At 34.4% G+C, this 27,750-nt stretch overlaps 1 protein-coding gene across 1 annotated transcript; it reads right to left on the minus strand.

The window, feature by feature from the left end:
- On the minus strand, positions 1-27,424 carry LOC133179028 (endoplasmic reticulum transmembrane helix translocase-like). The gene is made up of 25 exons (XM_061313706.1): positions 27,130-27,424; positions 25,627-25,716; positions 25,198-25,388; positions 24,687-24,915; positions 24,067-24,243; positions 23,748-23,877; positions 22,988-23,170; positions 22,544-22,681; positions 22,175-22,295; positions 21,884-22,035; positions 21,458-21,633; positions 20,979-21,089; positions 20,449-20,574; positions 20,057-20,162; positions 19,640-19,749; positions 18,695-18,787; positions 18,480-18,576; positions 11,372-11,442; positions 11,057-11,194; positions 7,781-7,898; positions 5,889-6,085; positions 5,070-5,212; positions 2,264-2,375; positions 1,878-2,021; positions 1-340 (listed from the first exon to the last, which is right to left on the minus strand). Exons 1-25 carry the CDS (start codon positions 27,385-27,387, stop codon positions 230-232), a joined length of 3,522 nt encoding a protein of 1,173 aa, XP_061169690.1. The 5' UTR covers positions 27,388-27,424; the 3' UTR covers positions 1-229.
- Between the last annotated feature and the right edge of the window lie 326 nt (positions 27,425-27,750).

Consider the following 27,750-nt stretch of genomic DNA (forward strand, 5'->3'; position numbering starts at 1 on the left):
TTAACTATTGATATTCTCCATTTATTAAGTTTCTACAACAATCACCAACATTCATCCATTCAAGACATCAATAACCACATGCACAGATGTCTGTTTAATAATCACGATAAAAAATTGCAGGAAATTGGATCTGACACGGAGTGCCTGGAAAAATGAGTGAATGAATTTTGTTCTATGATGTCAATAATCCTTATTCACCAATAACACCACATACACTCAATAAATAGCTTTAATATACACGTCGTAAACGTCCTTGACCAAACAGGAAGGAGCAGACTCGATCAATGATAAAAGATCCACAAACATCTGCAGCTAAAATTTGTAGTACTGTGTTACGGAACTGAAATTGAAAAAGGTGAAAATTATAATATACAATAAATGTAATGCATAATTACTACTGCATGCGATTTTTTTTTCTTATTTTTTGGGGGGAGGGGGAAGGGGGATAAGCTATAAAGAAAAAACCTTCATGTTTAAAATTTTTTGTCCATCTATCATGATAGACCTACAGGTTGGTCATATCTGAAGTACTTAACAATAAATCTGATCACATACCAACCCATATCTATATAATATTGATGATGAAACTTATATTAATATCTAAGATTTAAAAGATAACTTCAATGAATGTTATCTTTAAATGAGGCAAAGACTTGCACCAAACAAATGCTCTGGCAATGTGCATTTCTAGATGCAAAGCTTATGCAAGTTTGGTAATGGGAATGAACTTGCTCCAAAAACTTTTCTTTCAGTCATCTGGAAAATATAAGTAAGATTCAGTATCTGAAGCAAGTCTGGAAGTATGTGTCCATAGATCATCATACATGCAAGTATGGTCACCATAGGGCTTATAGTTACTTTAGAATGAACCTGCTTCAAAAAAAACCTTGAACTTGTTCACTCATCCGGAAAATATATGTCAGATCTAGAACCCGAACCGTCTTATAGTTTTCATATTTACATGAATCATATATGCGAGATTGGTCCAGGTAGAGCTAATAGTTATTTGGGAATGGACCTGCTCAAAGACATTAACCGTTCATTCATCTAGAAAAAACAGGTCAGATTCAGCATCCAAAGCATGTCTGGTAGTTTGCATTCCTTGACGCATAGTACATGCAAGTTTGGTTACCATAGGACTTAAAGTTACTTGGACTTGCTCCAAAATTCTTTAACCTGGTCACTCATCCAGAAAATGTAGATTAAATCCTGCATTTGAAGTAAGTCTTGTAGTGCATCACTAGATGCATAATTCCTGCAAGTTTGGTTCAGCTAGGGCTTATAGTTACTTGGGAATGAGACCTGCTCCAAATACTTTAACCTAATCAAACATTAACCTGGTCATTCTTATGGAAAATATTGGCTTGAATGGTACAATGAAACATAAAAGATGCATCATCCATGCAACTTGGACCAATAAAAGGCATAGAAATACTAAACGACAACTGCTCCAAAATCTTTAACTTGGGATGCCAATGCTGTCACCAATGGTATTACATAAGCCCCCCCCCCCCCCTTTCACTCAGGTGAGCTGAAAATGATACCTACCCGTAATTACTTATACATGTATTTACACTTGGGATTCACATGCAGCAATACCTGCATAGCAATCATATCAGAAATGCAAAATGTTTATTTTCAATTGAACTTTTTTTGACTTTACAACGAAATGTAGTCATGTAATGAACTGCAGGTTATACAAAATTTTATGAAAGTTTCATTAGTAATGTAATAACTTTACATGATTTAAAACACTAATTTGCAAATGAAAATTGTTAATGAAATATGCACATAAATGAACTCTTCTTAATGACACAATGGCACTTAAAAATAGATACATGTAAAAGCAAACCACAAATCAAAATGCATCACTTTACCTCTGGAGGTAATGGAACTATTTCAAACTGTTCTGCCACTTCAGGGACTACACCACTAGCTAGAGCAGTGATGGCTGTCCCAGAGAAGGCAAGACTATACAGCAGGGGTTTGTTATTGAACAAACTCTCCATGAATGGCTCACCCTGTTAAAAAAAGGAAAAGGACAGAATATGAATCGCAAATGTATGATGTACATTCTGCACATAATGATATTGACTGTCTATACTTATAGTTCTAAAAATAATGTAAACATATTATTGCAGCTACTTTCAATCCTTAGAAACTCCTTTTGTCTAAGAATAAGAATTGAACTTTTTCATTCCAAAGAGTTCCAACAATGGCAGTATTTAAATATGGCTTAATATCATAAAAAACAAATATGTACCTTGTAATTTACAGCAAATGTTGAGACCTGTAGAGCCATTGATATAATATATACTGTAGTATTTAATATATTTGGAGAAAATTTTGCTTCTAAATCTACAAATTCTTCCTCCCTGCAAGAAAAAACAACTTTCATAGTTAAAATATTAACATCCGAGTATTAGTTAGAATACAGAATTTTTGAAACTATTGTAAACAAACTTTTATTATGAAGTCATAATTCCACAGAATCACAATTTTTTGTGCAATCCGTGAGTGGAAAAATGCAGAGACTTCTTGAAATGTCATTGTACGTCTTGAATGCATTTTAAGTACACTTATTTGACAATCATCCAACTTCATGTACATGTTGGCTATGACTTGTAAGTTATTGGAAGGGGGTATTTGTTATAAGATAAACTTTTGTTTTATTGTGATACTTTAGACATACATTTTTCCACGTGGGATAAATTTATGCTATGTACATGTATATGGTCAAAAGCATTCTGCGGAAATTTGTCAAGGGTTCTTAAGATACTGATCAGACTTTTGATATGGAATATTATTGGAAAACTCTGCTGACCTCTGACTTGAAAATTACTAGAGGTTATGAGCTCATCATGACCTACTGTTTGATAACTAATAACTTAAGGAATCCTAATATATTTAATGAGTATGGTAGACGTCTACCTGATAAGTGACCTTTGGCCTTTCAATCTGAAAATCTACAGGTGTCAAAGATTTATCATAGCCACATCTAGTGTGCAGAGTTTGCTATAAACCATCTATTTTCAAGATAACTTTTGATGTGGGTCTTAGACTACTATACTTAAAAATCGATAAGAGAGATCTTTCATGGTCAAAACAACCTTTGTAAAGCTTGATGACTATCAACTTACAAGTAAGTTGGTTGGACAACATTTGATGTGGTTATAGCAGAAAACTAATTGAACCTTGACCCTTTGAGCTGAAAATCAATTTCACCTTTTTAACATATCTGGCCCCCCTTTTTTTTTGACTGTTGAGCAAAGGGTTCTGGACACATTGGTTGGAAACTATTTAATTCTAAAGCAGGAAAACTCCATGACCTTTGACCTCTTGACACAGAACCATATGCCAACCTCTGTTTGAGGACTGTTAAGGTAGGTCTTGGATTGCTTTCATCATCAATTTCTGTACACAATTTCCATGATCCGCGCATTTTTTGTGCACTTTCGATTATGACGACAGTTACATCACAAAAGTGTAAAACCTACCTTAAGGTTCATAAACCCTCTGCTCAACAATATAAAATGTTTCTTTAACTCTTATGATTTTCCAAAAGAAATGTATTTTTTAAGTAAAACACAAACAATTACAGCATAGCTTGCAGGGCAAAATTGGACAAAAAAGACATTTCAACCTGACAAGTTTATAAAGGAATAATAGACATTTATGTCATTAAGAGTTATCTCTCTTATCAGAGTATCAATGAACCTTAAGCAAATCATTCTCAAGATTATTGATTGATTGTATTTTGTTTAACATCCCTCTCGAGAATTTTTCACTCATATGGAGACGCCACCACTTGCCGGTGGAGAGCTGCAAATTTTGTCCTATACTCGGCACTTACAGCCATTTTTCGTGCCAGCACCTACTGCGACACGGGACCTCGGTTTATACAGTCTCATCCGAAGGACCGGTCTCCACGTCCCACAGTGGGATTTGAACCCACGACGTAAGGATCAACTCCTTACTTCGCGACTCTAGAGCAGACGCTCTAACCACTGCGCCACGCGGGCGACTTCTCAAGATTAAGATAAATCTTTTGATGTGAGTGTAATAGAAATCAATGTGACCTTTGCCCATTTATCCAGGAAATTAATATGTGTCATCTGCTTACCACAACTTATTTAGGTTTATTGTTTGATGATTATCTAGCAAATGATTCTCAATAGTTCACTCATAAACTATTGGTCTACTGGTTTTCTGACTGACAGGTGCAAAGCAATAAGCCACACTTCTTTGAAGAGGGGATAAAAAATAAAGAATTACTTGATACCTATGAAAACCAGAAGTCTCTGATGAGACTGTAGCTCTACTGGTTTGTACTTATAAAGAAGAAAGATAAAAGTAGCACTTGGACTTGAAACCAACAGCAATAAATAGAATAATGATCCTTGGTTTAGTCTCTTTTGTGGCAAGATTTATTGCAATCAGACTAAAACTGTAAGAGGAGTAGCCTTTTGAAAGAAATTTTACAGAAATTTTGATTTTAGTAACCATGGCAACATCATTCAATAAAATCAAAAAACAATAAAGACAATTATGTATCTTAGTGTAGTCTACTTGTGTGCCAAGTTATACTGAAATCAGACCAAAAGTGTAGGAAGAGTAGCATTTTTGAAAGTATTTCACAGAAATTTCTATTTTTAGTAACCATAGCAACACCGTTCATCGAAATCAAAAACCAATGAAGATAATTATGTATCTTAGTGTAGTCTACTAGTGTGCCAAGTTATATTGAAATCAGACCAAAACTGTAGGAGGAGTAGCATTTTGAAAGTTTTTCAAGGAAATTTCTATTTTTAGTAACCATGGCAATACCGTTCATCGAAATCAAAAACTGATATACAGAATTATGTATCTTAATGTAGTCTACTTAAGTGCCAAGTCATATTGAAATCAGAACAAAACTGTAGGAGAAGTAGCGTTTTGAAAAATTGTTTACAGACATACAGACAGACGGATGGAAGACGGACACCTTATTATCGCATAAGCTCTTCTGGTCTCTAACCAGTAGAGCTAAAAATGTACATTGCCACAACAGACATTGTATGGAGGCTTACCTAGGAGGAATTAATGCTTTAGCACCTTGTACTAAATAGACTAGACAACAGAAGTGGACAGCAAACTGCAGCACCACTGTCAGTAGGGTGTACACATTGAAAATGTTAGGTAATGGCCTTGCTTTTGATAAAGTCTTCAAAGGCTGCAAAAATAAACATACAAACAGGTATGAACAGATAGGTAAACTTTGTGTCAGAGTGAAGTGATTCCAACCCCTTAAAAAAAGGACCCCTATCAATATATCATACTGTGATTGTTAGCTTTACTGCCCCAAGGATCATAAAGTCTTAAGACTTAAATCAAAATTTCAGGCATACTGTGAAATCACTAATTTTTTTTGGGGGGGGGGGGGGGGTTGTGGTTTTCATGGTATGAAGGGACCCACAAATTCACGTCCACCACAAAAAGTAAAATTTTAAATGCATCATCACTCAACACTTCAAAAACCATGAAATCAAATCCCCTTAAACCAATGAATTTTCCGAAAAGCATGAAAATTTGACCCCTCAAAAATATGTGTTTTTACAGTAATTTTGTTTCTGAACTGACACTTGAACATTAAAATTAACAACAGGAAGGGAAACAGTTATTAATAACAGTTCAAATTTTATGTGTTTTCTAAAATAAAACTTCAATATTTAAATTTTGACTTAAGTCTGAAACTGTTTCGTGATCTTGGCATCTGATTGGAATCTTCTAATCTTAGTCAATCAAAAATTAAAATTATTTAAAGGCTAGAAAAGCTCCTTGATTTCTGCAAATGTCATGTAAATTGAACATGCATTGTACTGTAATTATCTTTAAAAAGGAATCCTTACCTTTGACCTAGAAATAAACAAGAAACAGCCAGCTAGTAGCAGGCCCTGCATGGTGGCCTGACTGTCACTGAATTTGATCCCATCTAAATACAGCACACTCTGACTGTATGCCAGGATCAATGCATTCAGGGCAAGGATTTTAAACATTTGTAGGGTAGTCACCAGCGTGCATCTACCCTGTTTAATGATATGGCATACTGCAAAGAAAAAAAACCCACTCGCAAATATTATACATTTATTGCATGATCATGAGGGAAATATGAAGATTTATTCAGCCAAGAAAAATCATATTTCCCTGAGGGCTTCGTTGGCTTAATAAATCTTCATGTTTCCAGTACATTCATGCAATAAATTGTTTATTATACTGAAGCAAGCAAAAACTTTAAAAATAAACATAAACTTTCAAATTCGGCACCGCTCTCAAATTCACTTTCAATTACAATTTTTCACTTTCAGTTACTACTCTCAGGAGTTTTCGTTCAACTAACGATAACAATTGCGGGAAAATGCACTAGGTCTCTGTTGAGGTTGAATATGATGAAAAGCATGACAACGATATGGAAATATGAAGTTTTATGACCCTGTCACGTGATAATCTAGAACCAATCAGATAACGCGTTGTATAGCATTATTAAAATGAGGTATAATAATGCCTCTTATTACAGTAGCTTAGTTCATTATCTCCAACTCAACTAATTTTAAAAGCCTTTGTATTGGTGTTGAAATTAAACATGGATATCTAAAACAATTCCTCATCATTCTTTTTCTAATTTAGTAATTTATGATTTTATCTAAATTATATGTAATTTATGATTTTATCTAAATCATATGTTATGTGCATGAGAATTTTTGTTGAAAGACCAATTCACTTGTTTACATATAACATCAAAGAGCTAGGTTCATATAATTAACAAAATGGCCTTGCCCATAAACCAATTAACTGACCAAGACCCAATGTCCCTTTTCAAACATCAAAATAAAATAAAAACTTAGTGCTTTCATTTCCTATAAAAAATAAAGTTTCCTTTCAGAGTCCAGGTATTAAAAAAAAACAATTTTTGAATTGCAATGTTCTTGAATTTTGACGAAAATGGGTGTAATTGAGTACCTTCAGGAAAGAATTAAAATATGAGCCCATCTCTTGATCCAGAAATTAAACATGGATTAAAATCTTCAGAAACAGTTCTTTCATCATACAATTGCACATTTTAGATCAGAGGTTGGGCTCAATGCAAAATCTTGAAAAACAGGATTGGAGGATAATAATGCAATTCATGATTCATAATACAAGGACTAGCAAGAAAATGAAGTAAATTTTAATAGATATACAGTCATCGTCAGATACCCACAGATGATCTCGTCTTTTACTCATCACCCGTGGGAAAACTCGCCGAAAAATCAGCATATGTATGGGTCATTAGATTGGCTGCTCCACAGAGTCGAGATAGCAAATCAACAAATTATGTTTACGTTATGTATGTATGTTTGGCAATGACAAAAACTTTTCCTTAGTTAACACACGAATTGCAAATAATTCCAATCACCGGTGCATTTCGCAGATTGAAAAAGGTTCTCCTATATAATTTCTTACTAGTATTTGATGTAAATGACCTGTATGATTTGTCTTTTATCATTTTAAAACAAAATTTGCTTGTCTATAATCAACAAATTAGCATATTTTGCAATGATATTTCGGCAAGTTTGCCCACGGGTGATGAGTAAAAGACGAGATCACCCATGGGTATCCAACGATGATATAAAGTCTTTAAGGGTCCAAATGAAATTTAATGTTTTTTAAACTAAAACTGAGCAGTTCTGATTTTCAGAAATTCACAGGGCCAAAAAAGGCCCCTAAGTGAACCTGGTTATTTACTTAAGCTCGTAACTCTTACCACAAACTGTAGTGGAAAGCTTGGAGGTGAATGGAGAGGCAATACTGGCGTCCCCTAACTTTACAATCTGAGCTTTCTCCTCTTCCTCTATTTCCTTCATCATATTGGCCAACCTTTTCTATTAAGATTAATGAATATAATAAATAAATAAATAAAATAAATAATAAATAAATTTTATCCAGATGCAAGGCAAAGTCTCATACAGAATGAATGTTCTGGTAATGTGCATCAGTAGATGCATTTTCCATGTACGTTTGGTCACCATTTGGTTTATAGTTACTAGTACTTGGAAATGGACTTGCTCTAAAAACTTTAACCTGGTCAACCATCTGCAAAATGTAGGTCACATTCACCATCCAAAGCATGGCAGTGTTCATCCCTAGATGCATCATCCATGAAAGTTTGGTCACCATTGAGCTTTACTTACTTGGGAATGGACTTGCTTCAAAAACTTTAACCTGGTCACTCATCAAGAAAATGCAGCTCCGATCTACCATCAGAGGCAAGTCTGGTAGTGTCCATTCCTAGATGCATCATCCATGCAAGTTGGGTCCAGGTAGGGCTTATACATATAGTTAGGTGGAATGGACTTGCTCAATGAACTTTAACCTGGATGCAGATGTTCATGTTGATGCCGACAGTATAGCATAAGCTCATCTCGCATTTGTCGAGATGAGCTAAAAATATTGTGTAGAGCATTAATAAAAACAAGAAGTCTGTGAGCCAATGCTCACTAATAATACCCCCGCTCTGATGTGAATACACAAGTTCGGTTATGGACAAACACAGTGATAATCAGGAAATTGACATCGGATTTGTAAAAACTGAATCCCAACATATGGCATGCCTAAACAAAGATTGTGCTAAAATTTCAAGCATCTGCGATGAGTAGTTGCTGAGAAAACTACGACCAAAATTTGCTAAGTATGATAGGGACAGATGCACGGATAAACAGGAAGTTGACATCGGATTTGTTCCAAAAATGAATCCCATTATATGGCATGCCTAAACAAAGATTGTGCTAAAATTTCAAGCATCTGCAATGAGTAGTTGCTGAGAAAACTATGACCAAAATTTGTTATGTATGATACAGACAGATGCACGGATAAACAGGAAGTTGACATCGGATTAGTACAAAAATGAATCCCAACATATGGCATGCCTAAACAAAGATTGTGCTAAAATTTCAAGCATCTGCAATGAGTAGTTGCTGAGAAAACCACGACCAAAATTTTTTATGTATGGTACGGACAGACGCACGGATAAACGGGAAGTTGACATCGGATTCGTATAAAAATGAATCCCACCATATGGCATGCCTAAACAAAGATTGTGCTAAAATTTCAAGCATCTGCAATGAGTAGTTGCTGAGAAAACCGCGACCAAATTTTTTTATGTATGGTACGGACAGACGCACGGATAAACAGGAAGTTGACATCGGATTCGTACAAAAATGAATCCCACCATATGGCATGCCTAAACAAAGATTGTGCTAAAATTTCAAGCATCTGCAATAAGTAGTTCCTGAGAAAACTGCGACCAAAATTTGTTACGGACAGACAGACAGACAGATGGACAGACAGACAGACAGACACACAAGGGTAAAACAGTATACCCCCCTCTCCTTCGGAGCGGGGGTATAATAAAGTAAAACAAGAGGCCCAGGGGCCACATCGCTCACCTGAGCACTGTGGCCAGGAAAAAAAGGAAAAATCAGGTTAGTATTGAAAAGCTTAAATGCATAAGTGGTCCCAACCTACCCCTAAAAGGGAGTGGGGGTATGATTTGAACAAAATTAAATCTACACTAACTAAGGATGCTTACATAATTTTTTGACTGTGACTTTTTTCTCTAAGAGTTTAAACTTTCATTGTGGCCCCACCCTACCCCTGGAGGTCATGATTTGAACAACTTGAATCTACACTATCTGACGACGCTTCCATATAAATATGACAAACAGTGGCTTTGCTGTTCTTGAGAAAATTTTTAAAGATTTTTCCTACATATTCCTATGTAAAACTTTGATCGCTCATTGTGGCCCCACCTTACCCCCAGGGGTCATGATTTGAACAACCTGAATCTACATCACCTGAGGATGCTTCCACATAAATATGACCAATCATAGCTTTGCTGTTCTTGAGGAGAAGATTTTTCCTATATACACCTATGTTAAACTTTGATCATCCATTTTGGCCCCACCCTACCCCTGGGGGTCATGATTTGAACAAATCTGAATCTACACCACCTGAGGATACTTCCATATAAATTTGACCAATCATGGCTTTGCTGTTCTTGAGGAGAAGATTTTTGAAGATTTTTCATATATATTTCTATGTAAAACTTTGATCGTCCATTGTGGCCCCACCCTATCCCTGGGGGTCATGATTTGAACAAACTTGAATCTATACTACCTGAGGATGCTACCAAATAAATACGACCAATCATAGCTTTGCTGTTCTTGAGGAGAAGATTTTTGAAGATTTTTCCTATATATTCCTATGTAAAACTTTGATCATCCATTGTAGCCCCATCCTACCCCTGGGGGTCATGATTTGAACAAACTTGAATCTACACCACCTGAGGATGCTACCAAATAAATATGACCAATCATAGCTTTGCTGTTCTTGAAAAGAAGATTTTTGAAGATTTTTCCTATATACTCTATGAAAACTTTGATCGTCCATTGTGGGCCCACCCTACCCCCGGGGGTCATGATTTTAATAAATTTGAATCTACACCACCCTCAGATGCTTCCATATAAATTTGACCAATCATGGCTTTGCTGTTCTTGAGAAGAAGATTTTTGAAGATTTTTTTTATTATACTCCTGTGTTAAAATTTAATCATCCATTGTGGCCCCACCCTACCCCCCGGGGACATGATTTGAACATACTTGAATCTACACTACCTGACAATAATTCCACATGAGTTTCCTCTTCCCTGGCCTATTGGTTCTTGAGAAGAAGATTTTTTAATAATGCAATTAATTTTTTGCTATTCGTAATTATCTCCCCTTGGAGGAGGGCGTGGCCCTTTATTTGAACAAACTTGAATCCCCTTCACCCAAAGATACTTTGTGCCAAGTTTGATTGAAATTGGCTAAGTAGTTCTGGAGAAGAAGATGAAAATGTGAAAAGTTTACGACAACGACGATGCCAACGACGACGACAGACAACGGACAAATTTCAATCAGAAAAGCTCACTTGAGCCTTCGGCTCAGGTGAGCTAAAAACATTCATTGATCATGCGGTTTTGGTTTGATTTAGTTCTTTTAACCTGTGCAGGAGCTAAGTTGTCTCCCCTTGCCACAGCCCTTGCCTTTGCAGCACGACCAGATGTTCTACCAGAACTCTTCATACCAGGGGGCATAACTCTGTCATTTGAGGTTGTTGCTTCTCCATCCACAGAAGTTCCCTGTCAAAAAAACATAAACTACATGTACACGTATTTGATGAACCAGTAAAATATTTTGATAAAATGAAAAGAAAAGAATTGCCCCGTTTTTTTAGCACTGACTTTAAATACATGTATATATTATCCTGGTATATGAATAAACTTTACATAAAAGTAATTTGTGAAACAATAATCTACCTCATCAGATTTTTCTTTCCTTTTCCTTCTCTCCACTGGCCTTTCAGGAGCATTTGCCAGCAAAGCTACACCTAAAATCATTCCAGTTCCATTTAAATATTGGTTGCAATGTGACTCTAAGGCTAAATTTAGTTCCATTTCAATGTGATGAGGATTCACATAAAATGATCACCGTGCTTGTAGAAATCAATAATTCATAATAATAATAATAACTGTAATAATTAAAAACTAGTAGACTAATTGTTCTCGAACAATTAGAGGTCTTTCCACCTTCTTTAAACTTCCTATATTCTTCACATTTAACTCTCTACTGTTTATTTTTATACAAAAGAAACCAGAAATGGCTTGAGAGATGGAAAAAAAAGCAATTTTAAAAAATTTGAAATGACCTTGACCTTTGACCTTGAACAAATATTCAAGGTCAAAGGTCAAATTGCAAATAACCCCATGCTTCTACGACTTTTAGTTTTAAAGTTATAAGGTTTACTAGTAAGCGCAGAGACATTAAAGGGCGATAACTCATATAAGGGGTCAGGGGATACTTTTGCACTGATAGACTGAAGTTGTGTCTAAAGACCCTGAATACATTAGTGAAGGTTTCGTGTCTCTGCGGTATACGGTTTCAGAGGAGTAGTGATAACAAGGTTTTTTGCACAAGGGGCAATAACTTTTAAAAGGGTTAAGCTTAGGGGACAAGATTGAAATCTTTGAAATAGTTTTAAAAGTACATATTAAAGATGTTAAGATATACTGTATATGTTGAAAGACAAAAGAGCTATAAAAAGAGCTTTTTTTATCATATTTGGAATGACCTTGACCTTTGACCTTGACATAAACTTCAAGGTCTAAGGTCAAAGAATCTAATGCAGTTGGTTTTATGTCTCTACGGCTTATTGTTTTGAAAATTTTTCATTATTTGTAAACTTCAAAAACTTTCAGGGGCAATAACTCATAAAAGGGGTCGACGAATACTTTCGCAATGATACAATGAAGCAAGTACTAAGTTAGTCGAAGACATTGATGAAGGTTTTGTATCTCTACGGTTTACGCTTTCGGAGGAGTAGCGATAACAAGTTTTCTAGCGAAAGGGGCAATAACTGCGAAAGGGGTCATAGGTTATATGCGTTGGGTCAAATTTGTTCATAACTTTTTATGACCTTTACGATGAACAAAAAATCTTTTCGATAAATGTCGAAACAAAAAATCAGCGGGGGAAAAATAATAATAACTAGTAGACTAATTGTTCTCGAACAATTAGAGGTCTTTCCACCTTCTTTAAATTTCATATATTCTTCACATTTAACTCTCTACTGTTTATTTTTTTTACAAAAGAAACCAGAAATGGCTTGAGAGATGGAAAAAATGAAAATTTTAAAAAATTTGAAATGACCTTGACCTTTGACCTTGAACAAATATTCAAGGTCAAAGGTCAAGGGTCAAATTGCAATTAACCCCATGCTTCTACGACTTTTAGTTTTAAAGTTATAAGGTTTACTAGTAAGCGCAAAGATGTTAAAGGGCGATAACTCATATAAGAGGTCATCGGATAGTTTCGCACTGAATAGATTGAAGTTGTGTCTAAAGACCCTGAATACATTAGTGAAGGTTTCGTGTCTCTGCGGTTTACGGTTTCAGAGGAGTAGCGATAACAAGGTTTTTCGCACAAGGGGCAATAACTTTTAAAAGGGTTAAGCTTAGGGGACAAGATTAATATCTTTGAAATAGTTTTAAAAGTACATATTAAAGATGTTAAGATATACTGCATATGTTGAAAGACAAAAGAGCTAAAAAAAGAGATTTATTTCTCATATTTGGAATGACCTTGACCTTTGACCTTGACATAAACTTCAAGGTCTAAGGTCAAAGAACCTATTGCAGTTGGTTTCATGTCTCTATGGCTTATCGTTTTGAAAATTTTTCATTATTTGTAAACTTCAAAAACTTTCAGGGGCAATAACTCATAAAAGGGGTCGACGAATACTTTCGCAATGATACAATGAAGCAAGTACTAAGTTAGTCGAAGACATTGATGAAGGTTTCGTATCTCTACAATTTAAGCTTTCGTCAAAGTAGCGATAACAAGTTTTCTACCGAAAGGGGCAATAACTGTGAAAGGGGTCATAGGTTATATGCGTTGGGTCAAATTTGTTCATAACTTTTTATGACCTTTACGATGAACAAAAAATCTTTTCAATAAATATCGAAACAAAAAATCAGCGGAAGAAAAATAATAATAAGAATAATAAGAATAATAACTAGTAAACTAATTGTTCAGAGAACAATTAGAGGCCTTTCCACCTTTTTAAGTGTTTCCGTGTCATCTGGGCTTAAAAAAAAAAAAAAGAAAAAGAAAAATGCAAAAAATGAAAAAAAAAAAAAAAAAAAAAAAAAAAAAAAAAAAAATTGCTCCTCCAGCTGGGCTCGAACTCAAAACCCTTGGATTGAAAGGCAGGTGCGCTAACCATTCGGCCACGCATTCCGATAACATACATAAGTTAATTGTTAAAGACTATAGAAGAAATGCAAGCGTATTTTTAGAATCGGTAGGGGAAGAAAGAAGTTCCGTAAAAAGGAAATAGTTCCTGAACTTGCAAGCAGTATATAAAATAGCAAGGGACGGGCTGCGTGAGAAAACGTTAACACTGTTCCCTAATGAAAATGTATTAATGGACTGTAGCTCGATTCATCGATATTGTGAGCATGCTGAATTTTTTGTAAATAGCTTTGTTGTAAGCTTAAAAGATCGGGTTCGGATTTTAACATTTCTGACTGAATATCCTGAAATAAATATGAAACATTTAAATAAGCATTTCTTTGGGTTAAATTAAATATGTGTAGCACAAATTAAAAAACTCCCAGCATGCATTTTTAGAAGGGAAAGACGACAATGAAAGCGAGAATTTTTCTTTTATATACCGAAAATCGCTATTTCTGGAAACTGATTAATTCTAAATAAAAATCAAATAAATTCCAAATGTAAAAGAAAGAGAGAATGCTTGGTATTAAAATGTCGTATCATATCAGGAGAATTAAATGCTACTAACGACATCTGAAGAAATAGCCGATAAAAGGTTTAGATCATTTCTTCGTTCACCTGCACTTAAATTTCAAACACAACAGAACTTGTAGTTTTTGCCGTGAAACTTCATGACTTCTACAAACTTATAAGACTCACCGTAAAACTCTCCTGAAAGTTTTTCTGAGGTCTATACTACATTTGTACCAAATTTGGTGTCGATCCGAGGTCTCGTTTGAATTCTAGAGTAATATTCTACATTGTTGTTGATGTGATTTTTTTTTTTTTTTAAGAAAGGGGGGGGGGGGTTGAATTACTTATTTTATTCCTCTTTTAAACTGAGAATTGTAACTACTTCCACATCCTTAAGCCTTATTGTGACCTTTGAGTCAAGGTCAAAGGTCAAGGTCAAAGGTCAAGGTCCTAACAAAAAAAAAAAAAAAAAATCTTTACTTTCTGTGTTTTATCCTGATACTGGAGCTGGATGCATGTCCTAACTTTTCCATTTAAAGCAATGTCAAGGTCAAAGGTCAATTTCAAAGTTCAAGGTCATTTAGTGCATTGCTATATTTTACACATATATAAGGGATTTCTTATGTTTTTAAATGACCTTGACCTTTGACCTTGACCTATATTTCAAGGTCAAAGGTCAAATATGCCGATGTAGTTGGTCCCATGTCTCTAGGATACACCGATTTAAAAAAAAAGTTCAGTAAATGTAAGCAGCAAAAACCTTCAGGGACAGTAACTCATAGAAGGGGCCGAAGAACCCTTTCGCACTGTATAGATTGAAGAGTGTACTAAATGAGTCGAAGACACTGATGAAGGTTTGGAATGTCTACGGTTTACGGTTTCGGAGGAGTAGCGATAACAAAGTTCTGTTGCAAAAGGGGTGACAACTTTTGAATGGGTCAAGCTCGGGGGACAAGAATGAAATCTTTGAAATAGTTTTACAAGGACATATTATAGATGCAAAGATATTCAGTATATGTTGAAAGACAAAAGAGATATTAAAAAAGCTAATTTTCTCATAGTTTGAATGACCTTGACCTTTGACCTTTATATAAATTTCAAGGTCAAAGGTTCAGATATCCAATGCCATTGGTCCCATGTCTCTACGATTAATCGTTTAAAAAAAAAAAAATTATTCGTAACCATCAAAAACTTTCAGGGGCAATAACTAATTAAAGGGGTTCATGCAACCTTTCGCACTGAAAAGATTGAAGAGTCTACTAAATTAGTCGAAGACATTAGTGAAGGTTTCGTATCTCTAAGGTTTAAGGTTTCGAAGGAGTAGCGATAACAAGCTTTTATTGTGAAAGGGGTTATAACTCCTTGAGGGGTCAAAGTTCATATACGCAGGGTCAACTGCAAAAATCTTTTACGAAGTACATTCTCATGGACTATAAATCTTTTCGATAACTTATGAAACAAAAAATCATTCGGCGGAAAAATAATAATAATAATAATAAACAGAACAATTTCAATAGGTCTTTCCACAGAAAGGTGGAAAGACCTAATAATACACTAGTAAACTAATTGTTCAGAGAACAATTAGAGGCCTTTCCACCTTTTTAAGTGTTTCCGTGTCATCTGGGCTTAAAAAAAAAAAAAAAAAAAAGAAAAATGCAAAAAATGAAAAAAAAAAAAAAAAAAAAAAAAAAAAAAAAAAAAAAATTGCTCCTCCAGCTGGGCTCGAACTCAAAACCCTTGGATTGAAAGGCAGGTGCGCTAACCATTCGGCCACGCATTCCGATAACATACATAAGTTAATTGTTAAAGACTATAGAAGAAATGCAAGCGTATTTTTAGAATCGGTAGGGGAAGAAAGAAGTTCCGTAAAAAGGAAATAGTTCCTGAACTTGCAAGCAGTATATAAAATAGCAAGGGACGGGCTGCGTGAGAAAACGTTAACACTGTTCCCTAATGAAAATGTATTAATGGACTGTAGCTCGATTCATCGATATTGTGAGCATGCTGAATTTTTTGTAAATAGCTTTGTTGTAAGCTTAAAAGATCGGGTTCGGATTTTAACATTTCTGACTGAATATCCTGAAATAAATATGAAACATTTAAATAAGCATTTCTTTGGGTTAAATTAAATATGTGTAGCACAAATTAAAAAACTCCCAGCATGCATTTTTAGAAGGGAAAGACGACAATGAAAGCGAGAATTTTTCTTTTATATACCGAAAATCGCTATTTCTGGAAACTGATTAATTCTAAATAAAAATCAAATAAATTCCAAATGTAAAAGAAAGAGAGAATGCTTGGTATTAAAATGTCGTATCATATCAGGAGAATTAAATGCTACTAACGACATCTGAAGAAATAGCCGATAAAAGGTTTAGATCATTTCTTCGTTCACCTGCACTTAAATTTCAAACACAACAGAACTTGTAGTTTTTGCCGTGAAACTTCATGACTTCTACAAACTTATAAGACTCACCGTAAAACTCTCCTGAAAGTTTTTCTGAGGTCTATACTACATTTGTACCAAATTTGGTGTCGATCCGAGGTCTCGTTTGAATTCTAGAGTAATATTCTACATTGTTGTTGATGTGATTTTTTTTTTTTTTTAAGAAAGGGGGGGGGGGGGGTTGAATTACTTATTTTATTCCTCTTTTAAACTGAGAATTGTAACTACTTCCACATCCTTAAGCCTTATTGTGACCTTTGAGTCAAGGTCAAAGGTCAAGGTCAAAGGTCAAGGTCCTAACAAAAAAAAAAAAAAAAAATCTTTACTTTCTGTGTTTTATCCTGATACTGGAGCTGGATGCATGTCCTAACTTTTCCATTTAAAGCAATGTCAAGGTCAAAGGTCAATTTCAAAGTTCAAGGTCATTTAGTGCATTGCTATATTTTACACATATATAAGGGATTTCTTATGTTTTTAAATGACCTTGACCTTTGACCTTGACCTATATTTCAAGGTCAAAGGTCAAATATGCCGATGTAGTTGGTCCCATGTCTCTAGGATACACCGATTTAAAAAAAAAGTTCAGTAAATGTAAGCAGCAAAAACCTTCAGGGACAGTAACTCATAGAAGGGGCCGAAGAACCCTTTCGCACTGTATAGATTGAAGAGTGTACTAAATGAGTCGAAGACACTGATGAAGGTTTGGAATGTCTACGGTTTACGGTTTCGGAGGAGTAGCGATAACAAAGTTCTGTTGCAAAAGGGGTGACAACTTTTGAATGGGTCAAGCTCGGGGGACAAGAATGAAATCTTTGAAATAGTTTTACAAGGACATATTATAGATGCAAAGATATTCAGTATATGTTGAAAGACAAAAGAGATATTAAAAAAGCTAATTTTCTCATAGTTTGAATGACCTTGACCTTTGACCTTTATATAAATTTCAAGGTCAAAGGTTCAGATATCCAATGCCATTGGTCCCATGTCTCTACGATTAATCGTTTAAAAAAAAAAAAATTATTCGTAACCATCAAAAACTTTCAGGGGCAATAACTAATTAAAGGGGTTCATGCAACCTTTCGCACTGAAAAGATTGAAGAGTCTACTAAATTAGTCGAAGACATTAGTGAAGGTTTCGTATCTCTAAGGTTTAAGGTTTCGAAGGAGTAGCGATAACAAGCTTTTATTGTGAAAGGGGTTATAACTCCTTGAGGGGTCAAAGTTCATATACGCAGGGTCAACTGCAAAAATCTTTTACGAAGTACATTCTCATGGACTATAAATCTTTTCGATAACTTATGAAACAAAAAATCATTCGGCGGAAAAATAATAATAATAATAATAAACAGAACAATTTCAATAGGTCTTTCCACAGAAAGGTGGAAAGACCTAATAATAAACAGAAGAAAATCAATAGGTCTTTCCACAGAAAGGTGGAAAGACCTAATAATAAGAATAATAATAAACAGAAGAAAATCAATAGGTCTTTCCACAGAAAGGCGGAAAGACCTAATAATTTTTATCCCAACTTTGCAATATATTGCCCAGATAGATGAATCTTCTCTCACTACAACCACATTCTTTTTGATACATGTACATGCATGTTTGAAAATTTAACCACCCCCCTCCTGAATATCCAATATACATGTACCTATATAGATGAAATATCTTACCAACATCTGCATGCTTGAGAGCTCCAACATCATTGGTTCCATCTCCACACATTAATGTGGTAAAACCCAAGTCCTTTAGTGTTATTATGACAAATTCCTAAAACAGAATACATCTATATAGGGCATTCATCTAAGACTTCAATATTTATATTTTTTTCACTTTCTCTTTGAAGAGGTAGGGTCTCGGCCTTTTACACGTAACTTGGAATATTTACCTTTTGTTTGGGTGACACACGAGCAAAAACTCTGGCTGCTGGGAGCACAGCTTGCAATAATTTTTTATGTTCGGTCTGAAGATAGGCTATGCCCTAAATAACAAATTAAAAAAAAATTATTTGTCTTCAATCATTCTTAAGGACATACCGGAATGCAACATAGTTTTGAGCTTTATTTACTCATTCCCTGTATAATTTAAAAGTTTCAATAATTGAAGGACCTCTATGTGATTTTTATAATGCCTAATGATACTGTACATTTCTAAATCAAATTATGAGGAAATATCAGCTAAAACTATACTTTTATCAATTTTTCTTTGAATTACTCAAGGAATTTCATTACTTAATTTCTGTTCAAAACCCCCCGTAATGAATGCTGATTTTTTTGTCTAAGAACATCTGATGGTACACTGTACTATGATTGTAAATCAAGAATATCTAGAAAAATTATCAGTGGGAAAGGTACATTGTAAGTTACATTTACATGTATGTTGCATATGATGCTAAGCAACTTGATATACAGATATACTTTTTTTCCACGAGGGATTAATTCAAGCTATGTGTGTGGTCAAAATATTTCTGAAGAAATTTGTCCCAACATTTTTAAAGTGCATCCAAAACATACAATCCTAAGGGGGGGGGGGGGGGGGGTTCCATCCTAATGAAAAATTTGATCTAGGAATTTTTTTTGTCATACAGACAAAAAAATCCACAGAATTTTCAACCCGCTGATTGATTCCATGGAATTATGACCCCATGGATGAAAGTATGTGTACATTATGTAAGTCACCTAAAGTTATAATTTTGTTTATTTCTCATACAGATATAAGTTCATTGCCAGATATTTTTCACTTGCACAGAGTAGCTTTAAGGAATATTATGAACACAGGGAGGTTACCCAATCTAAATCCTAAGCTTAGGAGAATCAGTTCCTACAACACTTACATCTCCAGTAATACAGAGGTCATACTTGGGGAGGATCTCAGATTTCAGTTCCTTTTGGTTCAGAGGGAGAATAATTTTGTCATCTATAGACTGCCAATGCCAAGAGTCATCTATAATTAAAAAGAATATACAAATCAAACTACCAAAATTACCAAAACAGCACCCATGTCTAAATCTATATCATGGTCTGTAATTTAATTTAAGCAATAATTCATTAGGTAACTTATTACATGTTAACAGTAGGGCAGCAGGCAGTGCCAAGTAAACATGCCCAACAATAAGATCTTTGAAGTTTATATCCAAACATGTCCACCATATCCTACTGGATATACCCTGTCACATTATTTTATCTCATAAATTTACTTGTACTTTGTTGAATGAGAATAACAATGGAAAACATCATAATAAGTTACATACCAAAATGGTTAGGTTTCTCTAGAATTAACATTTCTTTTCTGGTCATTCTGAGTTCTTTGGCTACATGACAGGCTGTTAATGGATTATCTCCTGTGATCATCACAACCTGTTTCAACAAAACATACCAAGTTATATAAAGAAAAAAAAATGTAGACTTATTTAAACCCACTGTACAGAATATTCTGCATTCTACAAACATTTTACCTTGTTTCATTCCATATAAAATCATAAAAGTAAATAATCACATGTATAACTCATTCTTTATATCAGAATTTTGTTGCTTACCCTGCTCAAATAACGACTCTGAAATAATGACCATTTTATTCCAAACAGTGAAACTCATAAGTAATATTTAACAAATCATTTTCCTTGGTAAGAAAAAATTCCCTTACATGGTGAGAAGCCTGGCTGATTTCCTTGATGACAGATTTGGAGTCTGACTTGAGAGGACATGAGATGATGACAAATCCACAAAACTGCAGGTCTTTTTCAACATCTTCTCTGGACATTTCCCTCACCTATATGGAAAATAAATTAAGCTATATTCCACAGTACCTTCATGCTGTACATTACAGAAACAAAATTATTATATTTTTATCAGCTCTTTTGCAGAATCCCATACACAGCTGTAAATATACCAGTATTTTCAAAGCAGTAAATGTTATGTTGTTAATCATAAAACAGTTCTGTGCATTTCAAAATCATTATTGTAGAATCAAGATATAACTGATACCATATCTAGTTATGTAATACATGTGTTGCAATGATGCTACACATTCTAAAATCAATGTTTTAATTTCCAAACTTAAATAACTGTTGAAACCTTAAGCATCATATTAAGAAGAAACATTTCTAAATCCAAATGTATGTTTATAAATAGCACTGTATGAGTTTCTGAGAAGCAACTTTTGTAAGGTTTTACCTGTTGATGGGACAGATTTCCGAGTTTTCTACTCCCAAGGGCCAGAACTCTAGCTCCTCTGTGTGACATTTCCATGTACACATCATCATAATCAGATGGCATTTCTTTAAACTGAAAAGATTGAGGATTGAGAGAAATACTGTAAAATAATGTAGACAATGGCTATGTATTTGATTTAGTGGATGTTGCTTTCCGCCAAAAGCACTTAACAGAATACACAGCCAAATGTTATACCTTTACAGTAGTTCATTTTATTGTTCCTGAAAATTTAGATTAAAAGCCATGTTATTCCCTGACTCATGTTCAGCAAATCTCTTTCTATATGGAAAAAAATTTGCATAAAACTTGAAAAACAATTCAACATGTGGATAAATTCTGTGATTCGTATCATATTCAGAAAAGTTTTACTTATTGAAATGTTCCCATATCTTCAGGACACAAAATGAGCAATGTAACTGAGCATGATTTATGAACTTCACCATAGGTTTAAGTGTCTCTGGTGCTCCTTTGACTGTGGCTATGTACTCCGTCTCTACAGACCCTGGGGCTGTGTGTCCAGCAATGACCGACATCCTTTTTAGAGCACTGGCAAAGTGAAAGCGGTGGTAAATCTTCAGACCATGAGTCCTCCTCTTCTGTGGTACCACTGACTCTCCTAAAACAATCAATTTTACTCTTTATATAAATCTGACAAATGAGTCCGTTAATCAGAATAATGCTTTTAGCAGCCAGAGCTTGGCATAAATATTTAGAAGTACATGTAAGTACAGCTGTAGCTTCTATTCAAAGTGATCTTCAATCTTGTTTTGAAATTTACAAATTACTTTCTTAAATCTCATTTACAAATTACTTTCTTAAATTTCATTTGAGTAGCTCCCCTTATTTTATCATTAACATTTTCTAACCTTTTGTAAGGTTCCACTCCACTGCTTTGAGTGTCGCCTTCTCCAAGGGATCCCCTACCAACTCATCATCTAGGTGAACCAGAGCGTGACAAGTGGCCAACACCTGAGCTGTCTCTATAGGAGACTCGGCTGCTGATATCATCTCCTTACCACTGAAAGCAGATTTGTTTTATTATACACTGTTTATCCAGTTATCATTTCATTAATTTGTATTGCAAAGAATTTGGACAATCACTTTGTTATAAAAATGTTTGTTATAAAACTGTTTCACTTTAGTGCAGATGTTCTTACTTCAGTCCTGTGATGCCCTCTACTACTAGATCATCTGCTGTCAGTGTCCCTGTTTTATCAAAGCAGCAGATGTCCACTTTGCCAGCAAAGGGTATCCTGAATGGCTCTGTACAGTAAACATCTGAACAGCAAAAATTGTAATGGTTTATTATTTTAAAATATTTTTTAAATATTTGTCTCCCATTGAAAATTTGTTTCTATTTTTTTTTTTACCTCAATGCCAGAACAAAAGAATGAAATTTCAATAAATGATTTTAAAAATAGATTTTATTCAATAACAATAGCTCTAATAGCCATAGCTCTAAATTAAGTGAAAACAAATGTCACTGAGGATCAAGATGGATGAGTATTTATAATGTGTAGACTTACAGAGTTTGGTAAGAGCCAGCAGACTGGTATTAACAGCTAGAGACAGTTCTATAGGGAGCTCTGGAGGCACCACAGAGGTCAGAATCAATGTACACTCCAAAAACAACTTGTAACGGTTCCTCTTGGGGTCTTTTGTGCCTGATGAATAAAGCATGGTTTTAGTTCTACTATTTCTGCATGTTCAAATATGGTTTGAAAAGTTATAATTTATAATCATATACATGTATATAAAAAAAATCAAACTTTGTAAATGTGAGAAGAAATTGACAAATTGATGGCCAGAAAGACAAATAGACATGTTCACTGCTGAAGTCTACATGCAGGCAATACCTTGGGCATCAAGACCTCTAAGCAATGGAGCCTACTGAAGTATAACGTAATGAAAATGCTCAACAATCCTATATTGTCAGTAATGCAAACACTATGTAAATATTAAACACAAACCTTCAATCCACACATAAGATGATGCTGTGATGGCAAACACAAGGAGGAAAAGGATAAAACAAAAGGTCTCCAGATTATTGGCTGTCACTCTCTTCACCCCAAACAGGATGGTTTTTAACAGCTTGCCTTGTGATGTGCCAAAACTGTGTCTCAGTACATATGCAACACATCCATTGTCTGTAGCTGGAATGAAAAAAAGAAGATTTTTATTATTCTTGAACTCATACTTGTTTCCGACATCAACATACATGTACTTGCATTTTGTACACATGTAATCATTATTCCTTCACAAAAACACACTGTTGAAATGAGATAAAATTATAATAGCTTTAATTTTATAATATATGCACCAGTAGTTCAGTTTCCATTATTTAAAAAAAAATGAAATGATTTTCATTTTCAAAATATCAAACCCCCAAGATTATCTTTTACCTTTTACGCCTTGTCCTACTTTAAAGGATGGTGTTGTGGAAATTTTTTTTTTTTTACTTTGATACTATTTTACTGAATGGTCTTTTAGGAGAAAATGTTTTAGCCTTTTAATCCTGGACCTATTTCCATGGTAAGTTGTCAACAATTAATTTACACCATCTTAACCCTAGTCCTCTTCCATTGGGTAGTTTAGTGCAAGACTATTTTTTTTATTTTTATCTTTTGGACTTTGATACCATTTTACTGGGTTGCGTTGTGGGACGTACGTTTTTACCTTTTTACCCTGGCCCTGTTTTACTGGGTTGTGTTGTGGAACATTAGTTTTTACCTTTTAACCCTGGTCCTGTTTTACTGGGTGGTGTGTGCTGTACCACTTTGGTCCCTCCAAACAGGACATGAAGCTTGCCATCTGATTCCATGTCAAGAATATGGTGACTTTCTAAGTTCTCAACAGCTTCCTGTAACAAGAAAAAAATCATTCTTTCTTAAGGTATTCAATTGAAAACAATGAAAAACAATTTCAGTCTGCCAATAAATCATATGTAAATTTAATACCGGTAAGCTAAACCATTTGTTAATAGAGTATTAAGAAACTTAATTTGGAGAACTTTGTGATTCTCTGTTAAAAAGGCATAAAAAATATAAACCTTCATGACTGGCACGGATTCTCCTGTCAACATTGATTCATCTACAATACATGGTCCCCTTAACAGTAACAAATCACACGGCACTAGACGATCTTCCTGAGATCTGCCAATTGACACTATATCTCCAGGAATCAGTTCATTACTCAAAATGGGCCTCCATTTTCTGTTTCTATAAACCTATCAGAGAAAGTTGTTTACAGTAAAAAATGTGCACATTGTCAATGGCTACTTAATATGTGTGAAAATACATGTACTGGGTAAACAAAATCCATGTCTAAATATTTTAGTATTTTTCTTGTGAAATTTAAGTGTCAGCATTTATTTTTCTGTTAAGAAGTCTGAATGTCATAAATAAAAACATCTGCACAAATCTTTCTGACCATGCCAGGAATATTATGATAGGGTGTGCATCAATTATATTAAAATATTTCATACGTTTTCATTCAGTTTTGCAAACTTTGAGATAGTGTTTCAGTGTATTAGCTTTTTTTGAAAAGCTGCAAGATAACCAATTTTTTATTCCCTGATGTTGGGAAATGCAGGCCTCTACATTGAAAAATTATAATGCATGTTCTTGATGCAAATTTAGATGTTTGCAATGACAGTCTATATTCATATACCTGTATTAAATAAGGTTTGTTTCCCATTTTTCTAATTTCTGCCATATTCCTAAGTTGCTGTTGCACAAGTGTAGCTTCAAATGCAACTAACATGAATAAAGTGAACACACTGTAATACCAATACTCATCCAGGCACCAGAGTCCAACACAAAACACTTGGAACACAAAGAAAGGTGCTGTAGCCCTCTCCTTAAATAGTTCCATAAACTGTGGAATGTCCATCTCCATACTGAAATGACATGGACAATTTGAACCTCATCATCAACACACTAACAGTAAGAATCAAATATAATAACGAAGTACAATATCTTTTAAATTTAAAAATATGATAAACAAGCCATTCAAAAGCATACACATCATTTAAAGCTTCCCCCATCAACATTTAGTTAAAATTAAGCATTCCATCTAGCATTGAAACCAGGGCTAAGAGATTTAAAATAACTACAGAACTATAAGGTAATAATTTTGTGCTAGAAAAGAGAAAAACATTTTGTGATAGAGAATATCATACATATTTTTTCCAAATTTCTTTTCATTCTGCTTGAGATCCTCCTCCTCCTGATAACCTTTCCAGTCCATGTAGTGACTGACAGGAAGATCCACAGGGAACTGGGCAGAAACAAACTGTTTTTTCTCCTCCCTGTCATACATGTAACGGGTCTTTTGGAAAACAAACCAAAGATCTGGAGGTCTTCCATCAACCTGTGAAACAAACTAGCATGTATAGACTGCCATTTGAAGGGAAATACCAAAACAACAAGTCATTATCAAGATTATGATACACATAGAATTCACATACAAACTGTTTGGATTGATACTCAGACATTGTAGGAACTACACAATTTATACAATGTATAATCTTGAGACATTTTTTTGCAACATTGAACAAAGAACAGTTGGACTTGTGAAATGATGAAAATTAACCCTAAACAATTCATACCTTCTCTCTGTGTAATTTGACAAATTCTGTCGATCCATTATTTGGGGTGGGTGTTACTTTCAACCATTCTGCTTCATCAGGATTTTTAACCTGTATTAATACTGATGTTCTTTAAAACTGTATTGAGAAAATCAAACATGCAAGTTCTATATATAGTAAAGAGGGAAATGAAAAATTCTGGTCGTCATGTTGGTTCAGAAAGATTTGGTTGAATTTTTCTAATGTTCTTGTAATGCTTTGGGTAATCAACAACATATCTCACTCAAAAAGACATTAAAACAGAAAAAAAAATCATGCCATAAAATCCCTTTTTCCTGTGAGTAATATGTTAGTACTCCATGAAATTGTTAGAACTATCTATCACTCATTTACATTTTACTGCAGAATTCTGCAACTTTTCTTTATTCTGGAAGGCTTCATTTGATAATTTTGGAACTTGCAGTCGTGGCACTTCCATTTGAAAATATAACTGACTTGCAAGATCAGTCTTGTAAATGGTATACTTTTAAGGAGCAAGGGTAAAATAAGAGATCAAATTTGTAATTCACACTAGCATTTCAAATGCGCACTTTCTTCATTAATATAGATAAGCTTACAACATACCAGTACATATATTGCACTACTGAAAAATAACAATCTTGGTTTGTAAATGCAAATTTTTGACTTTCAAGGAGTGTTGTTAAGTGACATCATTGTCCAGCAGATAGATAGAACATTCTATCGTTAAAATGATATTGTCCTACGGACCCGGTTTAATGAAAGAATTCGTTCCGTGTATTCGCAATGTAGCAAAATAAACAGGGCGATAACTTGAACCCTCTGCATTTTCTATGAACAATCCAGAGACTTCCGAATGTCAACATGGCATTAAATTTGAAGAGAGGAAAAAATGTTGAGAAAATGAGTTGAATTTTCGTATTTATATGGATTATTTTTTAGGTTAAAAGGCATATACAATCTCAAAAAGTTTGTTATGATTAATTTGGTAGTTATTTTCAGTGCAACTCCTTTTGTATTCTTCAAAATCATTTCGGAGTGGATCCACTCCGATTTGCTACATTGCAAGTATATGGGACGTATTCTAACTGTGGTGAGGGCTTGTCCCGAGACACAGTTAGATTATTCTAACTATCCAGCAATGCAGGCAATCTTCCACTATAATATTATTATGAGAACTCAAGATGAATCTTTCCAATACATCAGACCAATGACCAGTAAATAAATGTAGTTGAAATACATGTACCAATTACAAAGGAAATATAACTTGCATAAACTCTGTTTTCAATTATTTACACCTACTTTAAGCTATTGAAATGCTCATAATGGCTCCATCTGCGCTAACAAGCACACCATATGGCATATCATACGTTACTGACACAGTTTTTTTGCATTTTGAGCAAATTCGAGCTACCAGCTGTTCAAGTGAAATGTCATTTATTTCAACTACATTTCAAGACTTCACATGTATCCAATTATTTATTTTCATGTTGTTAATTTTAGTACCTTTGAACATGTCATCCAACATCGCAAATCTACAGACCACACACAACATAACATAGCCAAAATCTGTAAAATAGCTATGCCAGCAAGAGCAATCAAACCGGCTTCAAAATAGTTTTCCACGCCATAAACAACGGTCCAAAAATAGAACCAAATTAAATAGAATATGCAGAATGGCCCTATTGTTCCATGTAAAAAAAGAGGGCGTAGATTGTGGAAAGTGATCGTTTGAATATCCTCATTTAACGCCGGACCAGCCATGGCTTTTGCCTGCTGAAAACAAATCTATGTCAATTTGACGCTTACGTGTACATTCAGAAAAAATCCTGATCCCGACTTCAAATATTACATCTAGTCAAATTGAGTATTTTGTCTTTACAAGCTGATATGTATCTTGTACAAGTTCATGCATTATGCACTCTGAATAAATTCTGATAAAACAAGTAATTATCAAAGTTACACATTATTTTTATTTATTGATTCATTTAATCAATCAATCATGATCATCCAATAATTTATTTATTTATTTTTTATTTATTTATTTTTAGCATTAAATCTTGTTTGCCTTAATTTTACATGTTATAAAACTATTTAGGTAGCATTTACATTCTACCCATACAGGTT

Source organism: Saccostrea echinata, unplaced genomic scaffold, assembly GCF_033153115.1.
Source record: "Saccostrea echinata isolate AGI-Se365-2 ecotype Australia unplaced genomic scaffold, CSIRO_AGI_Sech_v1 ptg000004l, whole genome shotgun sequence".
NCBI lineage: Eukaryota > Metazoa > Mollusca > Bivalvia > Ostreida > Ostreidae > Saccostrea > Saccostrea echinata.

Coding starts and splice junctions, on each gene's coding strand:
- LOC133179028 (XM_061313706.1), bottom strand. CDS start 27,387: ATGGCTGGTCCGGCGTTAAATGAGGATATTCAAACGATCACTTTCCAC. Junction 23,878..24,066: donor AATCCGTGCCAGTCATGAAG/GTTTATATTTTT, acceptor TTCTTGTTACAG/GAAGCTGTTGAGAACTTAGA. Junction 19,750..20,056: donor AGAGAAACCTAACCATTTTG/GTATGTAACTTA, acceptor TTTTAATTATAG/ATGACTCTTGGCATTGGCAG.